Source organism: Tenebrio molitor, chromosome 2 (assembly GCF_963966145.1).
Source record: "Tenebrio molitor chromosome 2, icTenMoli1.1, whole genome shotgun sequence".
NCBI classification, from domain to species: domain Eukaryota; kingdom Metazoa; phylum Arthropoda; class Insecta; order Coleoptera; family Tenebrionidae; genus Tenebrio; species Tenebrio molitor.
This window is the reverse complement of record NC_091047.1, coordinates 29902363-29928705: the sequence shown is the minus strand read 5'-3', so window position 1 is coordinate 29928705 and position 26343 is coordinate 29902363. Positions and strand designations below refer to the sequence as shown.

General features: G+C 33.0%; 1 protein-coding gene and 2 long non-coding RNA genes across 3 annotated transcripts in view; 2 read left to right on the top strand and 1 right to left on the bottom strand.

The window, feature by feature from the left end:
• LOC138124588 (uncharacterized) overlaps positions 1–26343 on the top strand; it is a 211906-nt gene that overhangs the window by 47653 nt on the left and 137910 nt on the right. The gene's annotated exons all lie outside the window — the stretch shown is intronic.
• Positions 1–26343, bottom strand: part of Brf (Brf RNA polymerase III subunit) — a 91297-nt gene that overhangs the window by 36493 nt on the left and 28461 nt on the right. Inside the window, exons 4-5 of the mRNA XM_069037335.1 lie at positions 4272–4421; positions 4011–4104 (exon numbers count right to left, since the gene is read on the bottom strand). Of these exons, the coding sequence (XP_068893436.1) occupies positions 4011–4104; positions 4272–4421 (244 nt within the window). The remainder of the gene's footprint in view (positions 1–4010; positions 4105–4271; positions 4422–26343) is intronic.
• On the top strand, positions 18069–19096 carry LOC138124493 (uncharacterized). The gene is made up of 2 exons (XR_011157167.1): positions 18069–18316; positions 18375–19096. It is a non-coding gene; the product is annotated as an uncharacterized lncRNA (long non-coding RNA).

The following is a 26343-nucleotide window of genomic DNA, read 5'->3' as shown; positions in this document are numbered from 1 at the left end:
TTTGGCGGTCTGCCGGTGATAAAATGTAAATACGAGGGATGGATTGTCCGAGAGCCGTGGGTTTTAGTGTTTTTTCTAATTTGTTGTTTTAACAAAGCTGTTAACGTATTCGTTTTGAATGCGTTAATAAGCTATTAATACATCCAAAATCTAGGAACTTTTTTCAGTTGGTTACACACATTGCCGGCAGCAAATTGACTCTGGTATTCTCTGCTAGTTGCCGCATTTCTGGATAATTCATCTTTAATTGCAATTTCACTTGCGAAAAATGACAATTATGTTTAGTCTAGATTCAAATTTAGAATTTTACTTTAAATGTTAACCATGAAATAAATGTGTCACCAACTGTCACAAAATTCCCCAAATTAGCAAAATTGATTTTATTTGTAAAAAACATGTATTTAATATGAAAATTAGAAAAAATAGCATAAAAAAAACTAGTTTTATAAAACATAAGAGCACTCGTCATTTACAGGCACTCCTGCCTGCGGCAGTCGTGCTGCAAATCTGACTCGTGTCTTAATGTAAGTTTTATAAAACTCATGTTTTAATATACTATTCTATCACTGGATGTGGAATTAATATCATTCTTTCGTTGAATATCCAACAAAAATGCGTTCATTTTTTAATAGTCGTGCAGAAATAAATTCAATGCGCCAAAAAATTGTTGCAACACATCGAATTTCGAAAATATTGTTTGTTTCCGGAATTTTCTTCGGATGCATTGCCAAAATGTATTAATTAAACACGAGGGCTAATTACGTTTTGGAAATGCATGAGAATAAAATTTCCGGATAACAGAATTATCCTTGACAACGGAAAAAATTTTGAGATTTTTAATAAAAAAATTATTTTGATTGGCTGAAAAAATTTCCACTTATTAATTAATTGTTGGGTTAGCTAGGTGCAAAAAATTTCCAGGAAATCTCTATATTGTTATAGAAACGACACCGAATTCTGTTTTTCTACTGGCTATTTTTAAGTGTCGTGCGATTTTCAAGTAAGTATTACACAAGTTCGTCCAAAACCTCTACATCACATAATATCTCATGATTCATGAAAATTTTGGATTGATTGCTACTGAAACTAATTCATTTCTAAGGTAGATTATTATTTTTCGAATGGGATTTTTTTCCCAGAATAAGGAATCAAAAAATTCAGCAATGATAGGAATAAACTTGTTCATCATTTATATTTTTTATGGCTTGGAGAAGAAGACTCGTATCAGTACGTGCCTTATGGGCAACTAGTAGTGATGGCTTTGGCGCAAGACTCGGACATTTTTGAAGCTCGTGTAAAGCGGCTTTTAATTCATTTTTTTTGTCATACACTCTTCACTTCTCCACTTACATTTGCTAAACCAATAACTTTTTCTAGAGTTTGGTGAAATAGATTTTAATGGATTTGTCATAATCTCAGGTTTCTAAATCAAAAATATATCTCTATCTTCTAAATTTTCAAAATTTGCCTCGGTGCTACATTTTGTTTTATTTTATTCGTTTCCTCTTCATGGTATTTGATTCGAAATTTTCGAATTTAACTTAAAATAATCTAGTTTCTCTCGTAAAACTGCTGACGGATTTAAATCCTGAAAGTGAACAATTATAATGATTAATGATAATTTGATAAATGAGTAATGAAATGACACAACGATCATTCGGGTAGTTCGGGAAGTCAAGGATATAACACAATCGTCCGGCAGCAAATTACTAAGAGTTTTTATCTCGCAAATAGCGTACCTACTATTTCACATTTCTCACCATAAGCGTTTTTTTTTTCATCTGGGCTGTAATGAGTAATGACAGAACTACCTTAAATTAATTTTATGCATTAGTTGGAGCCGTTTTCAACAAAAATCAAAGTAGTTTTCTCATTCGATCTGATACCGACCCAAATCAAACTATACTATACCAAATGGCTTTCGAAGGCAGGGGGTTATACTCGTATAGTTTGTCAAGCGAGAGATTGGTTGACATAAAAATCACTAAATTCTACGTAGAGAAACTATGTACATAGTACCTACCGCACGTAAAATTTGAAATGTATCCTTCAAGCAGTAACATTTTTGCCCTGAAATTGCTCTAATTAATGTATTCTAGTGCATTTTGTAGTGTCTACAAGGCTACAATTTAAAATCTCCCAATCTCTCGCAGGACGGAGTACACCATATCCCTACAGTTACCTTCAGCAAAGTGCAGAGCAAGCACCCTTTTGCTCCGCATGGGAAAACTTCTTATTATACTACCATAACAACAGGCTGTATCTGCAAAAATTGCTGTTTTTGAACTTTCAATGAGGAAAAAATTCTAGTTTTTCCGTTCATTTTTCAGACCTAAAATTAAGTCGAAATCTTCAATCAATTCGTGTTAATACTCGTAAACTCGAAATCTCAATCTAATGTTTACTGTGGGCACGATTCGAACACAAGTTAACAATGTATCGAAAAATTGAAAATGTCAAAAAAAAACTACATAATTACAAAAACATCAAATGCATCAACTGTCCTCAGTCATCTCATATCTTATGGCACAAATAAAATTTCTGAACAATGTGACTAAGCTCAACTTTGAGCAACACACATGTACAGTGTGAACATAAAGTTTGGAAAATCGGTCGGACACGTCGATTATATTTTAAAAAATGCTAGGTATTCTGTGACGCACAATTGGTTTAAATGACGTCATTCGTTTTTGTGCAATAAGGTCATCACAAAATTTTTAAAAGACAACCCCCACTTTTTTCTTCTCTTTCTGATAGACTTTCCTGTTACCTAAACGATGAATCTTACATAACAATTTTTTTTTAGAAAATGACAAAGTTTATTTCAAAAATTTAATTTAATTTTTAATGTAAAAATTTTAATTGATCTCAAACAAACAGACAAACGTCTAGGGGTAATAATAAAATCTAATGCAAATGTTAAAATTGTCCCCCGCCAACTATTTGGCACTCACCGACACTGTACACTGCGCTCAATAATGTCAGCGCTTATTTTTTCCATTTTAGCGCCAATTCTTTGCCATAAATCTTCTAAATTGTTTGGTTTTAATCAACCCATACAAAAAAATTTGATTAGAAATTAAATGTTAAAAATAATAGCTATACAAGTGTCTTATAATAGGCAAATAAGTCACGAAAGAAATGTTTAGCTCGAGTGGGCTAATGTTTCTTGAGTGACTTATTTGCTGTTAAGGCACGAGTGTAATACATAGTTTTATCCAACACCTCCTTCTGTAACAGTTCTTAAAAATTCTCTCTAAATTAATTAATTATAAAAACAGTTTAATTATGGGTTCATAAGTCCACTAGTGTTTTATAGACCTCATAATATATTCAAAATCGGAATTATTATGACTTCATAATAAACAGTTGTGGGATAAAATTTATTATTTTCTCAAAAAAAAAAATTGTTATGTAAGGTACCAATTTTTTTCATTCATCGTTTAGGTAGTGGGGAGATCTATCAGAAAAAGAAGAAAAAAGTGGGGGTTGTCATTTATAAAATTGGTGATGACGTCATTTGGCAAAAAGCAATGACGTCATTTAAAGTTGGGCGTCACATAATGGCATTTTTCGAAGTCCGAGCGATCTTCCTAAATACATAATGCTATTATGAATTTTGTTCCAAACTTTATGTTCACACTGTATTTTTGTATTCCAAACAAGCATTACAAATTACTGTTTTCATGTCTTTCATCATAGTCACGTCAACCCCTCCCATGAATTGTCCTATCCAGAATTATCAGTGCCATTACCACCCACCAACCCACTGCCTCAGGCTACCTAATTATCTCTTCTAGATAACAATCTACAATAGAAGAAGCTCTTGCACGACACAATCGACTAACAAAATTCTGTGAAGGGCTCGTTATTTTTTTTTTCTCTTTAATTGTGGACACGAACATAAGTCGGCGCCTTCACAATAAACGTCAAAATTGACATTTATCGCTGAAACCCAGGCGCCTTAGACAAAATCCGGCGTAAGCGTCTGAAATTTTCTGTTACATTACCTTTTCCTCAGTGTCGATTCGTGCACTTTTACTATTTTGACGATGTCGCTGGCGGAACGGCCGAATTCGTGTAAACGAGCCGCGATCAGGAGCGCTGCAAAATCATAAAAAAGAAATGTCAGGAGGCGAGGCGTGTCTTTCCTCTGGGGGATTTTTATTAAAGGGAAAATCTCCAACAATCAGGTGCGATACGTATGGTAATGGAAAAATTCAATTTGGAATTGTTGCAAATTCGATAGAATGAAGAAACTTATTGATTACCGGCTCCGCACAGCCCGGAAGGGCGACGTCCCGAGTGGATGGAGTCTCTTTTCATTCTCTGAACCAGTCGCAAGGCAGTGTTGGCCACTTGTTGGGTTTTCCCACCAAATTCCAGCTTCGCCGCGAAGCGGAGGATGTAGAGGCAGGGGTCTGAAAAAAGGATTTCCACAAACAATTAAACTAATCAATGATAATTATTAAATTCTCTATTAATATAAATACCTACAGTAGAGACAATTTTTATGGGTAGATCTACAGAAGTTTTTAAAAATAAGTTCGTTTTGACTTAAATACGTTTTTGAGTAAATGATTTAATATTCAGCATTTCTGGAGATTGATCAAGGGGGTGTCACCGAGTTCGACCACGATCCCAAATTTGTGTTAATCTGATGGTCGAGTTCGGCCACCGACCTCTACCAACGGGATTAAGATTTTCCAGGTATTGACGGGGGGCCAAAGAGATCAAATTCACCCTATTAGCTTGGGAGTTGAAAAAATAACTGGTGGGACCTTGGCGTATTTAAATGTAGAAGCAATTACTGATTTTATTTACTCGTAGTTTTGTTATTAGACACCTACTACATATTTACTTAAAATGGAAGTTCCAACATTGCAAAAGACGGAAAAATCAGATGGCGTTGGGTAAAAAGAGTGCTCTGCAAAAGTGTATACCCAAGTGAGAGACTAAACAAATAGTGTTGTGTGTTGTGTGTGGTGCTATAGATAGTTCATAACCATGATGTGGATTCTACGTTAAGTAGACAAATGTTTAGCAACAAATTGTTGTATTACTAGTCCAGAACCAACAGGTAAATTCTGAACCCTTAATCCCATACCCTTCAGAACACTTAGAAAACACAGGTAACGTGGTCCAACTCCCATACGCCCGATCAAGGCTAGGTGGTTCGTTCGTTCGTTTTCTGAATATCTAAGAAAAACAACAAAGTTATCGACACTCTGTGATATGAAGTGGAGTAAAAGAAATTCCCAAGGAAACAATGTAATATCATTTTAGTTTTACATAAGGATTAGTCTCCAAACAAAGCCCTGCGGAACCCCCTTTTTGATATGTTTTGCTCCAGAAATAATTCGTCTTCTATTCCAAAATTTTCTAAAAATGTGAGAAATAAGATCCAATTGATTTCTATGAATTCCTTCTTGTACCATTTATAAGTAGTGTTCACGTTGTTGGTACTTTAGCAAAGAAATATCATAACTTGTTGAAAAAATACCATTAACTAAAATTTACATTCGTAAAAGAAGCGAAAGAAAATGTATTTCTGACCTTTTTTTTCAATATACTTACTACTTTCGCACCAATTAAAATTGATTATAACAATTTATGTCTAATTAAACCATCTTTCCATAAGTACTTAATTGAATATGTGTTTTGATTAGGTAATTCGTTTTATAGAAATACTCCCCTTCTGCTGGCTTCGTAACTGTATTAAACTCTCACGCTAGAAACAAAATTTTATCAACTGCAGTTAAAAGAACAACTTTGGTCAAACAAAGAGTTTTCCAAAAATTCCAAATATGTATGTACCAGAGTAACTTGAAGATTAAAACACAAATCACAAACGGTGTGAAGATCCTAGTGTTTTTATATTCTGATGTGTGTACAGGGTTATTCACGAGAGGGGTACTTCTGAATTTTTATTTTGTCGCAACCAACAATACCAATGGCAGTAACTACTAAATCAAATGTGTTATTTCTTTTAAACTAGAAATCAAAATAAGTTGGATAGATTTGTCAGAAATGTCAGATTGGCAGATAACCTGTTAATATTTAATCAAAATTCAACACATAAATTAACAAATTAAGTTAATGTAAAAGGTGTCTACCATCGGCTTCTAAACATCCGCAGCGGCGACAGAATTCTTTCCACACTCTCCATAAATGAGAAGCATGTCAGTTTTTTCGTCAAAGATTTTTTGCTTTAACGTCAAAGAGACAGAACTAAAGGCCATCGTGGATTCAGTTATAATTATTTTCAAAATTTGAAATCAAGATATTGTTGCAATGTGTAGAATGGGTTGCGGTAAAAAGAAATTCAGAAATATCCCTCTCGTGAATAACTCTGTATATTGATTTCACCCTATGCAGGGTATTTCACGAGTGATAATGAGCCCGGCAAAATTGAAAATGCAACCCACAATACATTTGTAACGCTAACGTGGATATTTTAAATATCGTATTGCTTTAAAATTAAATTATGAATCCATGATAGCTTTGCTTCCAGTAACTTTATTTGTCACAACTGACAGTTACGAAAAGGTTAAAATATGATGATTAAAATGTATTCGAACGATGAGAAAAGAGACATGATCCTGATTTAAGGCGAATCCCTCTGCCGTTGCGCATTTATGCAGACAATAAAGTTTCCCAAAATCTCTCCGTTTTTTCAAAATTTCATTTAACCAATAGTCCAGTCAATATAAACATTCGACCTCGCAAAAGGTCATGTAGTTCTGATTTTTTAATATGTTCTTTGGACCTCAGCCAAGAGTAAAAAACCAAATTTGCAACTTCGAAAGACTTGTGCGCGCTGCGTGGTAGCCGAAGAACAGCAAAATTTTCGCACTATTTTCAGTTTTTGCTCAATATCTCTTAAGACATGAGTCTAACAGAAAAAGTTAAAGTTATCTTTTTTAAACTAGATTAAATTCACTTCAGTTTGAGGCCTAAGCAAACTTTGTGCGTCCAGCAGTTTCCGAGATACAGCTTTTCAAAAATTGGGTATTTTTTCCAAGAAGTGAAATTTTTTTGTTTATTTCTCTTTTTTTATTAAATATTGTCAAAAATACTCGCCCCATGAGAAAAGTCAAGGGCAATGAACTTGAAGCGTATTTATTTAGCTTTAAACTGAGATTTGATGGGCAGCTGCAGGTCCAATGTTTCTCTAAAAAGTGGCATATAACCGAAAACCTCGAAAAAGGGAATTTGGAAAAAATAAATGAAAACAAGTTTTCAGCGCATCAAACATCACGTATATGGCCTAAACCGATCAAATAAGTTATTTTAACGTAATTTAGTATGTGTGGTTAACAACTTGAAGGGAGTCTCTGAAGTCGGTGGAGAAATACTGCCCTCAATGTAACAGTTGCAAATGACTAATTCGTTTCACAATCAATTTTGGTTACTGGCGGCATATTTATTTGGATTTAATCTCTCAATTCAAAGTAACCAACCTTAGGCATTCAAAATAACTTTTGAAAATTCTAGTTACACACAACATGAAAAACGTTATTTCTCTAAAAGTTCGAATGCTAGGGAGTAATCCATTTTTGACACGAGAGTACTTTAAATTAATTATGTTGCCAACTTTGGTTAAAATAATCCCTAATTTAGAAATATTTTTATTTTGCCAACATAATTCAACAGGTGGTGGAAATTTAGAATTGAGACAGACTATACTAATGATATGTACATGTTTCTTTACGACACACTGATATTTGTTAATTACAACTACATACAGGGTGTTGCTGAAATACGTGTGTTAATTTTAACTAGTGAAAGAACTCGCCAATTTATGAAACTTTTCTCTATAACATTTTGTAAAATTCGTAAAAGTATTCCAAGATTTTTTGCCCCACAATTTTTACCAAACGAGTCGTTTTGTGTGATTAACTAGTTTCTATTTTTTGTAACCATGAGAATGTAAATTTTGATTATTTTTTTTTTTTTTTATAACAATGGAACTTTTAAACAAAGCTCTGTTTCTATCACAACAGAAAATGTTCGCCCTTACCCATAGGCGGGTATACACTTTGATGGTTAATTTATTCCAAATTTTAAATCAATTTGTATTGCTTTTTCGTAAAAATGTTATAGAGAAAAGTTCCATGATTTGGCGCGTTCTTCCAGTGGTTAAAATTAACACACGTATTTCAGAAACACCCTGTATATTAACAACATTCCATTATAAATCCACTTTAATTTGATTAGATTTGTTTTGATGCTAAATATAGTACAGTTTTAATGTATTCACCTTTCCCCTATTTGAATTTTTCAATAATTTCTCTGATAACCAAATCAGATATTTTGTTACAATTGTTACAAAAATTACTGTAATATTTAAAAGAAATCCAACAGTTAAAAGAAACTTACATCAACGTAACTTGATGAGTTTAAAATATTATACACCGATCTGGACGGTTTTGGGAATGTACTTAATCAAAATTCTTTTCAGTTCTTGTAGAGGGTTTTATTTAAAAAAAAAAGATGTCATAGTGGAGTAACGATAGACAAAAATACGGCGTTATTTCGGAACCGGTAGCAAGAGTTCCGATTGTAATAATTTATTCTTTTTTATGTCATGAATACAAAATACTAAAACCTTTATAGGTTAAAAATTGACGCTCATAGTGGGAAATACACTCACCGGCATAAAAAGCGACTCATTATGATTTCTTTAATAAATAATCTTGAAATTATATTTGTGCTTATTTTTTTTTATAATAGTTAAATTGGGATATTTTCAAAAATCGGGAGTGCTATGGTCACCATGGCAACCGAATTGTTTTGTTTAAATAAATTATTGAAAAGTTTGGGCTACTTCCATGTTGTGTTTGTGTCGGTTGTTTTACGTGTTAAAATTTTTAATTTGACAATACGAGATACTAATTCAAAATACTGTTCAAATTTTGACAATTTTTTATAACATAATTTTTTTTTCTAAAAAATAGCTTTTATCATTTTTCATTAAAATCTTATTTCCTGTGTTTAATGTTTTGTTTGTCGGATATACTTTAGCAAAGAATAACTTAAATAGCACCTACCAATACAACATGATACCAAAAAAAAATTCTAAGACAATGAATTACTTAAAATTCAAAGTGAGTAGAACTCTTCAAACGATCATTGTGACGGGTATTGGTAAGAAATATACAAGAGATGCTGAAAGTAAAAATTTATTAAGAGTGTATTATAAAAATTAAATATTTTCCCCGGTTTCATCCTCTATGTCTACTATGTCATTTTCATCTAAAATTGTTGATGGTGGGCAATTACAGTGGCCTATTTTTGAAGACGTTGTTTTTCAGGAATGGAAAAACAAAATAATCAAGGCAAGTTGTTGGTACAGTTGGGAGTAAAAAAAAACGGACATCAAAATTGTGACACTTTCAAAAATTCAATATAACCCATTCTTTATTGTCAATGTGACAATTTATGACAACTGGAACATTTGAAGAATTGATCAGACGTACAGTTGCGGCCGTTGAAATCTCAGACAGGAAAGATTTAAACACTCTGTATAAATTCCGAAATTTGATTAGCGTAAACAGGATTTTCATCAAGGATTATAAAGTCAGTGTCAGTATTTGACATATTAGGTCAGAATCGCGCGTAACTTTTGAAATGCCGCAATTATCTGATTTGGAAAAATGTGTTTGACTGAGGGACGGTGTGAGTATAAGAGCCATTGCGAGAGAAATTAATGTGGATAATGTTTGAGTGACATTTTGAGAAACGTCACTTTCAATACCATTTACAAAGCTAAAAGTTTGGCGTTGACAAAGTGTCTGAGTTTTCAACGGCCGCAACTGTACCTACTACCTTGTCAAAAATAAATTGCTCCCTATATTTCGAACTTTTAGAGAAATAACATTTTTCATGTCGTGTAACTAGAATTTTGAGAAGTAATTTTGAATGCCTAAGGTTGGTTACTATGAATTCAGGGATTAAGTTCAATTAAATATGCCGACAGAAACCAAAATTTATTGTGAAACGAAAAATCATCTATCACTTAGCGAGGCATTAGTCATTAATTTGCAACTGTGACAAGGAATTAGCCACAGCCTTACATTTTTGAGATATCTTTTGTCTGCCACCAGAAACCACATAGCCCCCAACCTAACCAAATTTATGGCAACCTAGTATCGAATATCCCTAAATCCTAGAGAGTAATTTATTTTTGACACGATTGTAGCACAGTTATTAACTAAACTGTCACAATCAGTCTAAATATGTTTAAATGTAGGAAGGGCGGTTTCACACTTATAACTGTTATGTCAAAAATTATGTCTGTTTTTTTTTACTCTCCACTGTAAGTGCCTTGAAAGTCCGGAAACTTTTGTTGAAATTAATAATGACAGTTCTCCATTGTAATGACATCTGATGACATTTGAATTACATTTTTACGTGTTGCCACCTGAAGCGTATTACTCACGGACCTCTGGATTTTTTTTTATTTTCGATCGCATGGTATGTATTACTAAACACTTTTTTGTCAAAAACCATTAAAAATAATTATATATTTTCTTCAAAAAATGCTAACTATGCAAATCTAGAAGACAAACTGAACGTGTTTCTATCTGAGCCGGTCAACACCGGGCTACCGAACATCTGCCTATTGTTCTTCTTTTTCCACATACAATTAATTCCAAACAAGTTTCAATATAACAATATACTCTTCCCAAAGTCATTCTATATTGTTTTCTAGTATTTTTCTTGCGAAAATAACGATTTCTAACTGGAAAATTTCAGTTCTTATAAATAAACAATAAATTAATGAAACAAACAATGAGCGGCAATTTTTAACCTATAAAGGTTTTAATATGTTTTATTTATAACACATTAAAAAAATTTCGTTCAAATCCGAGCTCTTGCTACCGGTTCCGAAATAAAAACCTAACGTTACTCCACTATCAGGTAAGTATATCAACCAGATCTTTTTTACTTCTTTCCGAAGCGGTTCGTTTACTTACACAGAATTGAAAAAAATGGTCTAAGATCTAGTTTAAGAGAAAACCCAGCAAAAACCTAAAACGAAAATAGATAAAATTTCAGTAAAAAAATAAAAATCGGTTTGGCTTTATCATTCTCTTCTCTTTCAAACGAATTCTTTTTTGTCTGATTGTTTAATTTATGATTTGATAATTCCTTTTCTTCCGGAACAATGGAGTCGACTTCTGTGGTGCAACAAAGGGCGAATAAAACGGGTTAACTCTCAAAACTATAAATCTTATTAAGAGAAATCAGGGCAAGTTCCCAGGAATGCTTCAGCTGAATTCGTCAAGTGTTCGCTCCTCCCAATCAATAAGAAGTGGAAGATCAAACGATCAAACAGGATTTATGAATTAGACTCGGAGAAAGATTTAAACCGAAAAAATAAAATTATCGAAGAGAAGTTCGAGTTTTATCTGGTCTCGTGAAGAGATCTAATCGTTCAAGAGGATCACGACGTACGGTGAACTTGAATTAATTTTAAGACGCTTTTAAAGGTTAGAACAGAACGTAAAACTTTCACTGAACTTGAAACTAAAACCGATGGAAAAGGTGAAAGTTAGGAAAAATGTAACGGGAACGTTTCGATGTTTAAAGTCAATGGGATCGCGTTTAATTTGTAAAAAAATTCTGGGGTAATCAAACGAAAGTGAGATAATTTCACGCGTAAAATGCGTACTTATCAAAATTAAAAGGTAGACGGCAGACAGGCTTTCCAATTTCACTTTCGACACAAAAGAAAGGCGTCCTTGAAATTTCACTTTTCGTTACATTGCTTGGTAATGTTTTATTATCACACGAAATGTCATTTCTCTTTATGTTGTAATAAACAAGACAGAGGCGTCGATTTCAAATGAAGATTATTACACAGAAAGCAAAAAAAAAAATTGCGGAATCGCATTATATATGTTTGAATGATAATATCAAAATGATTTAAATACAAATAATAAAAATTATTATGTGTATGACGCAGGCACAAACACGTTCCACATACATATGCATGTGTCAGAAATTTCACAATGGTGGGCTCTGTTTTCGCTGATAAAAGAATTTTAAACTGGAAATTGTACTTGAAAAACACAAATAAAGATTACGCACAAAATTACGAACAAAAAAGAAATGACCTACAAGAAGTCAAAATAATCAAATAGTTAGTTACAATACAATGGTGTTACAATGACGAATTTTTCAAAAAAAAAAAGTCAATTAATTTAGCATCTGAGAGATCCAATTGTCTTAGGGTACCTACATTTATGTTGGAGCTGCGATCGATAAGCGATAAGAGCGAAGTATCATTGTTTTCAAATGGCATTTCGCTCTCATCGCCGCTCTTATCGCAGCTCCAACATAATCGTACCCTTAGTCGCATTGAATGGATATTCAGATATCTTCACCTTGGACTTGTACCATATGACACAATAACTCTAAAACAATAAGAGTGAAAGTGATAACGTAAGAAAATTAATTCCAATTAGCGTTGAATAACAATTAACAAATAAAACTGTGCGAAACATACAACTCAAAGTTTTGGCCCAATCAAAATTGGACCTTAACAACAAACTACGGAATAATAGCTAGTTATCTGTACCTACATCAAGACAGCGAAATCTTTCTTTAACCTACCGAGAGAAAAATTGTCGCCGAGGCCCCTTGAGGCCGAGGCAGTAAAATCTCGAGGATGTTAAAGGATTTCGCGCCCAAGGTGTACACAATATTTTTTGTGCAACAGAAAATTCTTAATTCTTATAAAACGAACAAGTAAAATTACTTCACTATCAATAAATACATATAATTCGACTTACATGTGCTATAGAAATGACATAAATAAAACAGTTCATTTTGTAAATAATCGTAAAAATGTCGGAATAGAATTGCAGTGCTAGCGAATAGCTATGTTTCAGTTTCGTGTACTCCTCCATAGTAGTAGTAAATTCTGCGGTTTCTAATTTGACACCCGAAAAATCTAAACGGCAGTCTTATAGTCCAATCAATAGGGAGTTTTACCTTGCAAAAGGTACAGAAAAGTTTATACTTGGCAGGTATCTTCTATCAGGCATATTATTAATGTTGTTGAGTTTGCGACCTTGGGGGGTTGCCGCTCGCCCCGCCATACTGGAGAATAGGGGTGCAAAATCACATTTTTGCGATTATTTCATTATCCGTGCGAGATACCTCTATCTAAGTTATTATAGAAAATGTAGAGCATACAATTCTCTACATTTTTTGTTGTTTATGTTTTTTTGTCAGATCAATAGTTTCGTAGTTACAGCGTGTAGAAATCGAGAATTTCATTTATTTTTGTATTTTTTATTCTTTTCCACACCACCACAGAGGTAGAGCAATAGGGTGCGTTTTTTTTGATGTGGTGTCCCCAGTGGGCATAGTCCACGATGCAGTAGAAGTTTACTGTTTTACTCTTTTTGATCTCTTTGTAGCGTGGACGGACCCTAATGATCTGGATCGAACGGTATAGATGAGCTGAATTCATCAGAGTTTATGAATTCGGGAATTCCTCTTGAGAATTTTCCTCTTGTTCCTCAGGGTCATCATCATCATCATCAAGATCATCTGGCGTTTGCCAAAATAGAAATTCATTGATTTCAGGTATTTGTTCGTCTTGATCATCAGATTCTGGAACGTCTGTGATTATTTCATTATCCGTGCGAGATACGTATATCTAACTACTTACAAAAAATGTAGAACATACAATTCTCTACAATTTTTGTTCTTTACGTTTTTTTTGTCAGATCAATAGTTTCGTAGTTACAGCCTGTAGAATTCGAGCATTTATTGTTTGTCCGTCTACGGGAATATCGGACTCCAACGTGTATACTAATGAAACAGGTAAACGCCAAATGATCCTGATGATGATCATGATGACTCTGAGGAACAAGAGGAATTCTCGAATTCATAAACTCTGATGAATTCAGCTCATCTAAACCGATCGATCCAGATCATTTGGATCCGTCTACGTTACAAAGAGATCAAAAAGAGTAAAACAGTAAATTTTTACTACATCGTAGACTATGCCCACCGGAGACACTACGTAACAAAAAAATGCACCCTATTGCTCTACCTCTGTGGTGGTGTGGAAAAGAATAAAAAGTACAAATATAATAGAAATTCTCGATTTCTACAGGCTGTAACTACGAAACTATTGATCTGACAAAAAAACATAAAGAACAAAAAATGTAGAGAATTGTACGCTCTACATTTTTATAATAACTTAGATAGACGTATCTCGCACGGATAATGAAATAATCGCAGAAATGTGATTTTCCACCCCTATTCTCCAGTATGGCGGGGCGAGCGACAACCCCCCAAGGTCGCAAACTCGGCAATATTAATAATATGCCTAATAGAAGATACCTGCCATGTATAAACTTTTCTGTACCTTTTGCAAGGTGGAGCCATTTTTATGTCTCTATTGACTGGACTGTTACATGGAAACTCTCATTTGTATCAAATATTAAAATGACGTTTATTTTAACGGCTGTCGTTAAGAGCAACGACCGCGAAATTGGATTTCGAGGCGTGTTTTAGGTACGCGAAATAATAAAGACATTTTCTTTATAAATAATTTATAGTACACAATTTAATAGTAAATGTTTATAACATACTCGTATACTATTTTTAAGTATTTAAAAATGCATAGCATATTTGTTTACTTTATATGAAAATTTAGTTCACACCAAAACATTATTGCCTATTATTGAATTTATTTAATAAATAATTGTCAAAACGTTGTCATGTTGGTATGAGCCAAACAGTAATTTTCATGATAATACGATTAGTCACACTGAGTATCAACATTTTTTTAATGTGACTGAGCCTGCGCCCTGACGAGCGAGAGTTTATTTCAAATTTGAAAAAAGATGTCCCCTGGTTTTTCATTAAATTTGTTTTAAAAATGAATTCACGGAAGAAAGGTACGGGAAGTGAAGTGAACATAACCTCAATTATTATCTGGTGTAAAATTGTTATACAGGGGTGTCTCAAAAATGGCGCCCAATCTCCTAAGGGTCTTAAAGAATAGAAGTCTGGAAAGATAAATCTCAATACAAAATTTGATCGGACCAACAGATTTTGTATAACTTGCTTAAATATGGTAATTTCAAAGAGATGTATCTCCTTTATTACCAAATTTTACAGCTGAATTATAAATTACTTTACAATGTTACTTTTTCCAAGACCCCTTTAGGTAATCCAACAACACCGAAGTAATTCTTTTTAGAGTAATGACCTACCAAAATACGCTAAAATAACAGTGGCAACATTGACCTCAAAGGAGAATTGGTTTAATTGATTGTGCATACCAACCGATGTTGCCAAATTTGCTTATTTTAAAATGTGTATAACTTAGAAAATAGTCAAAGGAAAAAAAATTCACAACGAAATTGAACTCAACTCCTCAAATAGTTTAACCCCTCAAGAGATTGGGCGCCATTTTTGAGACACCCTGTATAGCTTGTCCATATGTGTGGTTTTTTACTTAATTTTGACACTGGCAATTGTTTATTCAAAAACATTCACTATATGTTGTCGGCAAGCCAATTGCAAAGATGTAATCTTCGTCGGTAATCTGCTGGCTTCAATTCCTGCACTGCTGTGACATGATAGGGATAAAGATGTAAATTTTTGTGCAACACTGTGTGCCTTGTTCCCACAGGGAGAGTAATTTGCTGACTCAATTGTCGGATAAATGTTTTTGGTGCATTAATTAAATTGAAATTAAATTTACTTAAAGTTCAATTCCACAGAAAACGAAACTCAATTAAAAAAAAAAGACGTTATACTCGCAAAACATTACTGACATCTGTCAAAAAAGGCATCATCCCTTTTTCGTTCTATATTCATTCATCAAGAAGTCATAACCAACTTGATGAGCTTTTCATTTGAACACCCATTAGAATTCAACAATTCGTTTTGATAACGATCAGAAAAATATAAAACCAGCAAATTGAAAGATAAAAGAATAATTACAACAGAATTGCCAATGGAAAGTAATTTCGAATCATTTTTGATATTTAGCTGTAAAAAATCGATATATGCAGGTGTCCCAAAATTGGCGTACAAACTACTTACTACCTTATCGAGGATGCTTAAATGTACATACATGAAAAAAATATGGAAAAAAAAATCAATTATTTTTATTATTAACGGTATTACAATGCAAACAAAGAAATATTCGTACATCATTACCTTGCAATGTTACCCTAGTGGATTTAAAACATTTTTTTCGATTTCCAAAGCTTCTAAGTTCTCTATTATGCAGGATTAAATATTGATAGTGACTGATCTTGTACTTTGTTATAATATGTACGATTAAAGGTAGCTGTCATGACAATTTCATACATATATTTCAAAATAATTGACGTGTTAAGTGCCACTTTCAAAGACCGCCAAATCAGCAAATAAGTCCAATAGATTTTTTTTAACATTTTTCTGACGTTTACGGTAATCTCTTCTACACCGTAGTGCACCGCTAGTACCCCATTTTTGGGACACTCTGTACTTTAATTTCCACAAAAAAATGTTTTTTTTCAGTTAGCTATGAACCAAATGATAACTTTCAATACATCATTAGATTCATAAAAAAAAACCTTATCAGACCAAGCCTAAAAAACTACATGTGTCCATTAAAAAAAAAAAGTTGACTATCGTTAGCTATTGAAGATAACGCCAAAAAAAATATATTTTATGGCTGTTTTGTAGCGCTTGAAAAACCATATCTTTGATTTTTTTGTTCACTGAAATCGGGTAATAAATAAAAAATTACGGGTTGAGGCGTTTTTTTATCAAACAGCCTGTATATCCAGACGAAGAAGTGAGGGTGAAGCGGCAAACGTGAGGAGATTTCCAGCTTGAAAAAACTATTTCTTTACTTAAGAGGGTTGAAAATGCTAGTAGAGGTCGGTTTTTGTAAAATTAAAATAGACAGTAATTTTCCTCTTGTTTTGAAAATCAAGTGTGCAAAATTTCATTAAAATCGAAGTAAAACTGTAAATTTGCATACAAAACAAACAAACAAAAAAAAAACAGACATTCAGTTGTATTATAAACATCCAGTTGGCGTAGCGGTGCACGTAAAGTATAGCGCACAGCCACCTGTGATGTTACAAACATTTATAATAACCCTGTATATGTATGCAGGCTGTCTTTAAAAAAAACGGGCCACGCTATAACTTTGCTATTGATGCCCCAAATGAAAAAAATTATGCAACAAACGAAATGGCTCTAAAAACACTACAAACCTAAGTGAGCATATAGTTTTTACACCATCTATCCATTTATAACTTTTATTTTTCAAATGGTGATCTATTGTTTTTTATTGATTCTGTTAGAATTTTTTTTTCTGATTGTAATGGCATTAAAAAACTATACCCTTTCATAACAAAATTTTCGAAAAAAAAAACAAAATTTGTTGCATCAAAATTATTAGATTTATCCTTATTTCATTACCGACAATTTGTAGGTGGTGTGCTGGACTTCACTTAAATGTCAATTTTACGCACGCTTCATGCTGCAATTTTTTTTTATTTAATTACAATTCATAAAAATCATTGAATAATGGAGGTCGGTTAACTTGATTTTTTCATTAATATGACAATGAAAATTATTTTGATGCAACATATTTTCCTTTTTTTCTCGGAAATTTTGTTTTCAACGGTATAGTTTTTTAATATCATTACAATTAAAAAAAACTAACAGAATCAATAATAGTAGTTTCACTCGCGTTTTAAACTGGCCCACTCATGCCAAAAAGAGCCCGATTTACACACGAACGAGTTGAATACAAGTTTTTTTTTGCTCGACGCTTAATCTTAAAACGCTTAAAATCTTTAAAATTAGCTTGACGTTTCGTTTTGACACGTTATGACATTTAACAAAATCCGTCACACAGGAGAAAATTCTCAAATTCTGACAGTGTCGAACAAAAAAAAAAATATAGGTTACCATTTGAAAAATAAAAGTTGCCCATTGCCCATAAATGGGTAGATGGTATAAAAATTATATGCTCACTCAAATTTGTAGTGTTTTTAGAGCTATTACGTTTCTTGTACAGGGTCTCTATAAATGATTGTCTGGTCAAGCCAGCCTTGGAAAAAAATTTTACTGTTCCGCTTTTTTGAAACCGATGCCAAATTCTAGTTCGTTTTCACGGTCACGTCTGACATTAGTGAATGACGTTTCGTTTGCGCTTGTCAGTCGAGTTTTGGCTCCTTATATTCGTTTTATCGCAGTTAATCACAGTTAATATACACCAAAAATCTGTATTTTTCAATAAAAATTGCAAGTACGTCCGCTTTTAAAGGTAAATACACTGGCAAAATTTGTGTGGTTATGCTTTAATGATTTATGTTTTATTTTAGCTTTATTTTCTTTACAATGGTTTATTCTGTTGAACAGAACACGTTCATTATTGTTTTTTACTTTCGAAATGGAAGGTTTAGTAATGGGAAATTATCTGTTTGTAAAAATGAATTCCAGCAAAATATCCGAACAACATTCAAGATGATCACATTAAGCGAACTGTGAACAGATTTTTAACAATCAGAACAATTAGCAAGGGTAAATCATTAGGACGACCACCAGTATCTGATGAAATACTCGAGAATTTGAAAGAAATGGTGGAAAAGACTCTACAGATATCCATAGCCTGTTCATCTCAACAATCTGGTGTACCACGAAGCACTTGTCACAAAATCATTAAAAATAGGCTACAACTGCATCTTTATAAAATTAGTGTTGTACAAGAACTCCAACCTGCAGATTATCAAAGTTGTGTTTAATAATGTAATCAGTTTGAAAATCACCTCAATTTCAGAATTTGGAGTGCTGAGAATCCACACCAATTTGTAGAGACCCCTTTACATGTTTTGAAAATTGGTGTGTGGAATTGTGGATAGCAGTGTTGCTGTACCCTTAACCAAGAAATGCTGCAAAATATTTTTGAAAATAAATGAAGAATTGTCAAGTGTTTAGAAGTTAATGGGGGACATTTTCAATCTGTTTTATAAAAAAAATACCTATTTGTTATCGTTATTTAGTGTTGTAAATTATGTTGTTGAATACATTTGATTTTATTGAAAAACCAGTAAGACTTATTTGTCATGAAAAACACTGTTATTTATATTGGAAGAAAAAATGGGAGTCAATACCATATTCGACAATTCAGTCTAGGTCGTATTTACCACTAGCATAAAACAAGAAATGTGAAAACACTAAAGCAGACAAAAGGCAGTATTGTATTGTGGTATACAGAGACAAGGTGTTCTCAATATTTATCTGTTTGGATTTGTTCTCATACCAATTCCTGTACAGTGTGTGGCGATACGATGGGGGCAATAATTGTTCCCCTGTTGGTGTTGATATTAAATAATAAATACATTAATGTTAGCAAGAGTAAAGCACAGTTGAAACTTGTCTCTGGTTAAAAGCCAACAACCTAACCTGAAAATGTGACATTCATTATTTGCCGTACAAAGCGGCACATTCAAAATTTGACAAGTTTCCATGGCTGGCTGGACCCGACAATCATTTATAGAGACCCTGTATAATATTTTTCATTTGGGTCATCAATAACAAAGTTATAGCGTGGGCCGTTTTTTTTAGACAGCTTGTATAGTATCGGGGGAGTATAGAGGTGAGTATAGGATGATGTAATTTAGTATAGACATTAAGGCCTTACACTGTCCCCGGCCAGCCCCCATCAAAATTTTATATGATTATATTTTTAGTGACTGACTATAAAAAAAACGTCTATTTTTCACTACTAGTCTCAGAAGGCGTCAATAGACTCTCGAACCGACCCCAGAAGTAGAATTTCTCTCCCTAGGTTAATAATAATTTTCATTATTAACCTAGGTCAATAATGAACAGCTGTTACTTAGCAATGAAAGATTTTCGTTGATTTCATTGGTTAACGTAGACGATTTTCATAGCAACCGTTGAAAAATGAGAACTCGGATCGTCGCATCAGACAAAATAATTTGATTAATAATTATTATCAGAAAGGGTTTTAACGTATCTAGTAGTGAAAAAAAGAGTATGTATATAAACCACGGTGAAGAAGTCCCTTATAGCCTTCGCGCCTTAGAACCCTCGGCACGGCTCGGACTCTAATCTTGGCGATCTGGCTATAATCATGAACTTCTTCACCCTGGTGTATAATATACTATTTATTCCGTCTCGTCTGTGTAAAAAAAGTGAGAGGTTACAAAAAAACGTTTGTGAAATATTTGACATTTAAAATTTACACAATCGATTCCTTTTATCGATTAGAAAAATCAAAACAAATGAATAAAGGACACAAAGCCTAAATATACCAGAAAACTGTTTAATTATGGAACTAAAAATAACAACTAACAAAAATGTTGAAAATGATGACTGTTTATTATTTTGAAAATAGTACAGGCGGTTCTGAAACTCATTTTAAACTTTTGAAAAATGTCTGATGTTTTCAATCGAGCTATGTGGATTTTTCTTGTAGATAAAAATATTCAATTTTAGGGAAAAATACACTATGCGCTAATTTACATACGAAAATTTCAAAATTGAAACTAAAGAAATTTATTTTATAAAAAGCAAAAATTTCATCAGCTGGTCAAAAACATTACGGGCCAGTTTATAGAAAGAGAATTAAATATTTAATTCTAATTAAATTTTAATGCGCGATTAACCCGTGAATCCGAAACTTCGATTGGTTCAATCTGATCACGTGTTCAGTTAATCTTGCATTTGATTACGATTAACTTAATTTCACTTCTGTAAACTGGCCCTAAATTTATTATTTTAGATTGTTATTACTGCTTTTAGTCTTTTTATATGGTGTAACTTTCGTCCTCAATACCGGTTCTTATTTATACTTTGACACTATTTAATTTAAAAAACAATTAGAACTAATGGCCTAAATTTGTCAATAATTTTGCTTAGAAGGCTACAACCTTCCTCCAAAATTCTAGATCCAAAATCAAATTATTTAGATTTCAAACAACTGGACAAAGACGAATTTTTTAAATAAATTAAAGATTATAATGATCGCTCCAGTTCAAATTGGAACTCATCAACAATTCAATGTTAAACTTGGCATAATACATGCTAGTCTGATACGTAATCTTATTGTAAATGAAGTTAGCTTTTATCGGCTTTGCCTTGAGAATAAATATTGCTGTCATTATCCACAGTTGCTTATCTAAATTTTCAGAAAAATGACAATTACCATTTTGTGCGATATTTTTTTTTACTGCTCCAACCAAAAATGTATACCATGTTCGACAGTTAATAAAAGAATGTAAAAACGTTAATCAAGGTTACATTGACCACTTTCTCGGATCAAAAGAACCGTTTGATTTATAAAGAAAGAGGACGATCTTAAACGATCCTTAACAAAGATAATTTGACAATAATGCAAAGCAATTACTCTCTTAAAAATACATCAAAACTTAATAGCGTACGGCAATGTAATTACAATGCAAAAGGTAAGTGCTGTTTGTCACTGTAAGACAACCTATAAATAACTCGCAAACTACCAACCGGAACAAAAAATACAGTTGAGATTACGAAATAAAGTTCAACAAGTTTGAACTTAACTCGTCATTAAATTGTTTGAACTAATCAAGTCAGTAAAAAATTCATTTGAAAACAAAAATTAGGATTGTACAGCAGATCTAATTTTGTTCTATATTTTTAGTTTGAAACACTGAAAATTTAGACCAGTTCTAAGGTATTATGCAACACTAGCCGTTCTCTTAAGATTTCAACAATTTGAATATCGAATTCAAATCGCATCAGAATGTTTACGATCTACAAGCGAAGTACTAAAACATTCCAAACTTTCGCTTGGTGGTCTAACCTCAGACCTCGAATACAAACGACCTAAATTGATTTAATTTTCAATTAATTCTAAACAATGAGACGTTAAATACATTAAAATGTATTTTTCAACTGTTGTAAAAGATTATCGATTGTTAACAATTGAGTAACGTAACAGTAACTCAGTTGACTTGCCGTCATGAAGCGGTAAGACAGTTGAACAACTGTTACGTGTTCTACTAATAAAAAACAAAAGCGAGACTGCAGCTGATAAAATAGTACATAATTACAGTTCTCAGTAGAATGCAGCCTACATTTATGCGAATTGGTGCAATGTCAGAATGCAGAAAATGGAGGATTTAAATTACTCACACTCGACTAGAATTCGAAATTGTGTCTTACAAAAGCCACGTGTTCTATATAACTGATATTGTTATTATTGATATTATGTGCTTTTATATCGGATGTTTATTTAAATTTATCCTCAAAGTTGGCTTTGAAGAGTCAATTGTGAACGCACCACAAGTCAGTTTGCAGAGTAAAAACACAATATACTCTCCAACGTCAACTTTGAGGATAAATTTAAATGAACACCCCATACTTTTATTTTCTGGAATAGTTTGTAGCTTCTACACTCTTCGCATCTGAAAAACGTTCATTAAGAAATAATAAATAAAAAATATATCTTTTTCTATGACAGCATTCGACTTTATGCAGAATTTTTGATTTTGTATTTCTATGTTCACCCTTGCAGTATATGTTCTTATCAAACACATCAATCAGACTTGACTAAAAATTCGAATTAAAAAAACAATTTTTAATTAATATAATAAGTATCAAATAATCGCTGTAACTTTTTAATTTGAAAAATTATGAAAAAATGTTTAATATAAAAATTGTTTGGTTTATTATCATGCACCAAATTAAACCTAAAAAGATTAACACGCATAATTTGTATAACCGCTGCTTTTAGGTTTATTTATTAAAAGTGTTTTTTTTTGTATTAATTTATAGGATTAGAATTTTCCATTTTAATAAGGATGTGTTCAACAAAAATTGTCAACATTCTTGATATTGCATTTTATTACTTAGTAAGTTAATTTTATCACCTTTGTTTTTTTTTAAATTTTATTTTTTTTTCCCATAATGGCAAAACTGTATTTATGAATACAGAAAGATACGCTTGTTTGAAAATCACACAAAAAATGTATGGGTGCTATTTAAAAAAACAAAGTTGGTTGCCAGAGCAGCGAAACAAAAGAAGATAGGAACAAACTAGAAAGACCAGATGATGCAGGATAATACACCAATCAACTTTTATATTAAACATTTTTTCATAAATTGTCAAATTAAAAGGTTACAGCCAATATTTGATACTTTTGTTCCATCCTGTATGTAGATATCATTTAAAAAAATCTGAAAAACATGATTTTAATTCTTTATCTTTATTTTTGGATCAGCAACTATCAGAATTTTCTCCAAAATAGAGCAAAATAAGAAAAAATCAAAAACGTTGTTTTGTCTTTTTTAAATCGTGTAATTATGTTTCGACTGTACACTTTTTATAACCCTAGCCCTAGATGATTCGATCATTTGTCATCTCCACCTTTTGGCACTGCATCTCACACAAACTTCTCACAAGATAGCAAGTAGTGCACATCTGAACTATATCAACTCCGCATACAAATTATCCTTGTGTGGTGGTAATTATGCGGAAACTGTTACATATTTCGCTTGTACGTATGCGAAACATCCAATTCGAACAGATGACAGCTGGGAAAGAAGAGCGAATTGCTGCTGACCTACTTCCTACATATCTATTTCGTGTTTTTCACCCGTTTACGTCTGCGGCCATTTTCATAAGGGACAATGCGTTTTATAGGCTGACAAATTGACGTATAAATAAAATGACCTGTTTCCAACAATACCGAAAGCCTTGGGGCGTAAAATGCGTCGGCACATATTGTCTTTGCTGTATTACGTTACGTCCTGCTCCTTCTTAGACTGACGGGTCGTTGACTTGAGAATATGTGTCACTAATGAACCGTTCAGCATTCATTCGGCAATAGATTTCTGGCGCAGCTATAGCAGGTACCGTTCGTGGTGCGATCCGAGTCAGATAACTGTTGGAACCATTGGAGATGAGTCGACTGGTGTTCCATTTTTATAGTTAACGCCGCGAAAGTAGATATCGACAAGACCAAGCTCCGAAACTTATACTTACATACATTTAATATTTAAACATATTCGTAGGTTAGTGCATAATAAATATATAATCATTTATAATACCACGAGTAGTCCAAATTATGTCGATTATTTTTCAAACTGGTCACGAATTATCAATTGTGCTTGGGAATGAATCCACGAGTGTGTCAGCACGAGTGAGATTCCCAAGCACAATTGAATGAGTGAAACCAGTTTGAAAAATAGTCTACATAATTTGGACTACGAGTTGTATTCGGAGAACCATTCCATGAACCAAGAAGAAGAAATTAACGCAGAAATCGAAGAAAATGTTTCCAACAACACAAAAAAGACACGTGAGTCCATTTGGAAGCAATTCTCAAGGCTAAAAATGTTAAAAATTATCGCTGAGATCACTAGTGGTATTACCGATACTATTTCCACGAGTAGGAATATTCGGTCCAATTTTTTGAAACCATGGTAACAAATGTGTGAAATTGTGTTTTTATTGGTCCATTTTTTAACAAATGACAGGTGAATGGAATAGTCAAAATAACAGCATTTACTGAATATAATCTACGACTAAAGAATGACGAAAAGTCGATTTTCTCAATTTCCTCAGTAAGAAGTTTACTTCTTACCTTCCTAATCATAAAAGGCACAGACGTCCACTTCTCACAGCTTTTTTAATCAAGATTTTCAGCGGCTTTCTTGAGTATTTCTGATACAAGGTAAACTATGTAGTTACATAGATCCGGTCAAAATATATTATAATTGTTGATATGATAAAATATGTAATAATTTCCAAAAAATAAAAAGTTTACAGAGAACTAAGAATTCGTTTTTATGCGCTTCTGCAGTAGACGTTGGATTTGAAAATTTCCTTTGGGATAACCCAGATGATGTTTTTGTTTGGTTTAAATTTAATGATTGCAGCAATATTATTTCTCGGCCTCCGCCTAGAAAATACTGATTTTCCATTCGTCTAAAGCATCTTGAAAATTGCATTTTCCTGCCTTGGCAAGAAAATCAAAAGAAGAATTTTTAATGAAAGATTTTAGATTGGCGACACTGAGTCTCAATGTCTGTGGAATTCTTGTACAATTTTTTAAGTGTGAAATATTGATGTTGGGCAAATTTTATCCTTTATCGCAAGCTGTACATTGTGTATAGCATAAGTTTTGTAGTTAATGCCGCGAAAGCAGATATCGATAAGACCAAGCTCTGAAACTTATACAAATCAGTAGAGGCCGAGGAGGTTACCAGACTTACGGCCAGGCGGCTGCTAGGTCGACAACCCTCATGGACAACTGGCGATGGGTTAGGAATAACAGCGAGGACGACGACAGTTTTGAATATTTGAGGAATTTTGTGGTGTCACAGTCACTTCTTGGATCTTTTATCTTGCCAATGGAAGAAAAATTATTTCCTTATCCGATAATATTTTAACAAAAATGATTATATTTTGCTTTAAATACATCATCGGACGAAAAAGTTTTGTGTATTACAGGACTAGAAAATGTTTTGCACGTGCTCGCACTTGCAAAATGACATGTTCTAGCTTTGTGATACAAATAATTGTTTTATTGTTGTACAAAACCTAAATTTTCAACTTAAGGTGGTTGTTCATCAATTAACATCGTAGGCACTGAACAGCTACAAAAAACATGCTTTAGACTGACTGGTAAAACTATCATGTATTTATTTCAAATTACTTAGGTTGCTATTTAACAACCGATGTGATTGACGACATATTAATTACGATAAAAACAAACCATACAAGACGTATTCTAAATTCCACAAATAGAGAAAAATCGTTAATTAAATACAAAAGGGTCAAAGATAGTGATGCTGCCAGTTATGAATTCAAAACACTGGAATATAGAATATAGCCTAAGGGAGTCCGTTTCAGCTCAGGGACGCGAGGGTCGCGGGTTCGATTCCGACCCAGGGCGAAATTTAAAATAATAAAAAAAAGGCTATATTCTGTCTCGTGATTCGGAAGTCACGTTAAGCCATTGGTCCCGGTCTATTGAGTTGGTCATCATGCCCCTCGTAGATTTGTAAAACCAGTCCTAGACTGTGTAACGCATTTTTTTATTTATATGTAGGTACCTTAAGAATGTCTTACAAAATTAGTTGCAACAATACGTACTGTCGCGAGCAAAAAATTCTGGTCGTCAATGTCATTGCAAAATTTGGTTAGATTGTCACAAATCAGAAACATTTCCCTGCCTGATTATGCCCATGTCAACAAAATGTCAAAAATAGTAGTTTATTTGACGAGTTTGTGTGTAAATTGTTTTAAAGTTTTAAATGCCCACGAGTGCCAAAAAAGGCCCA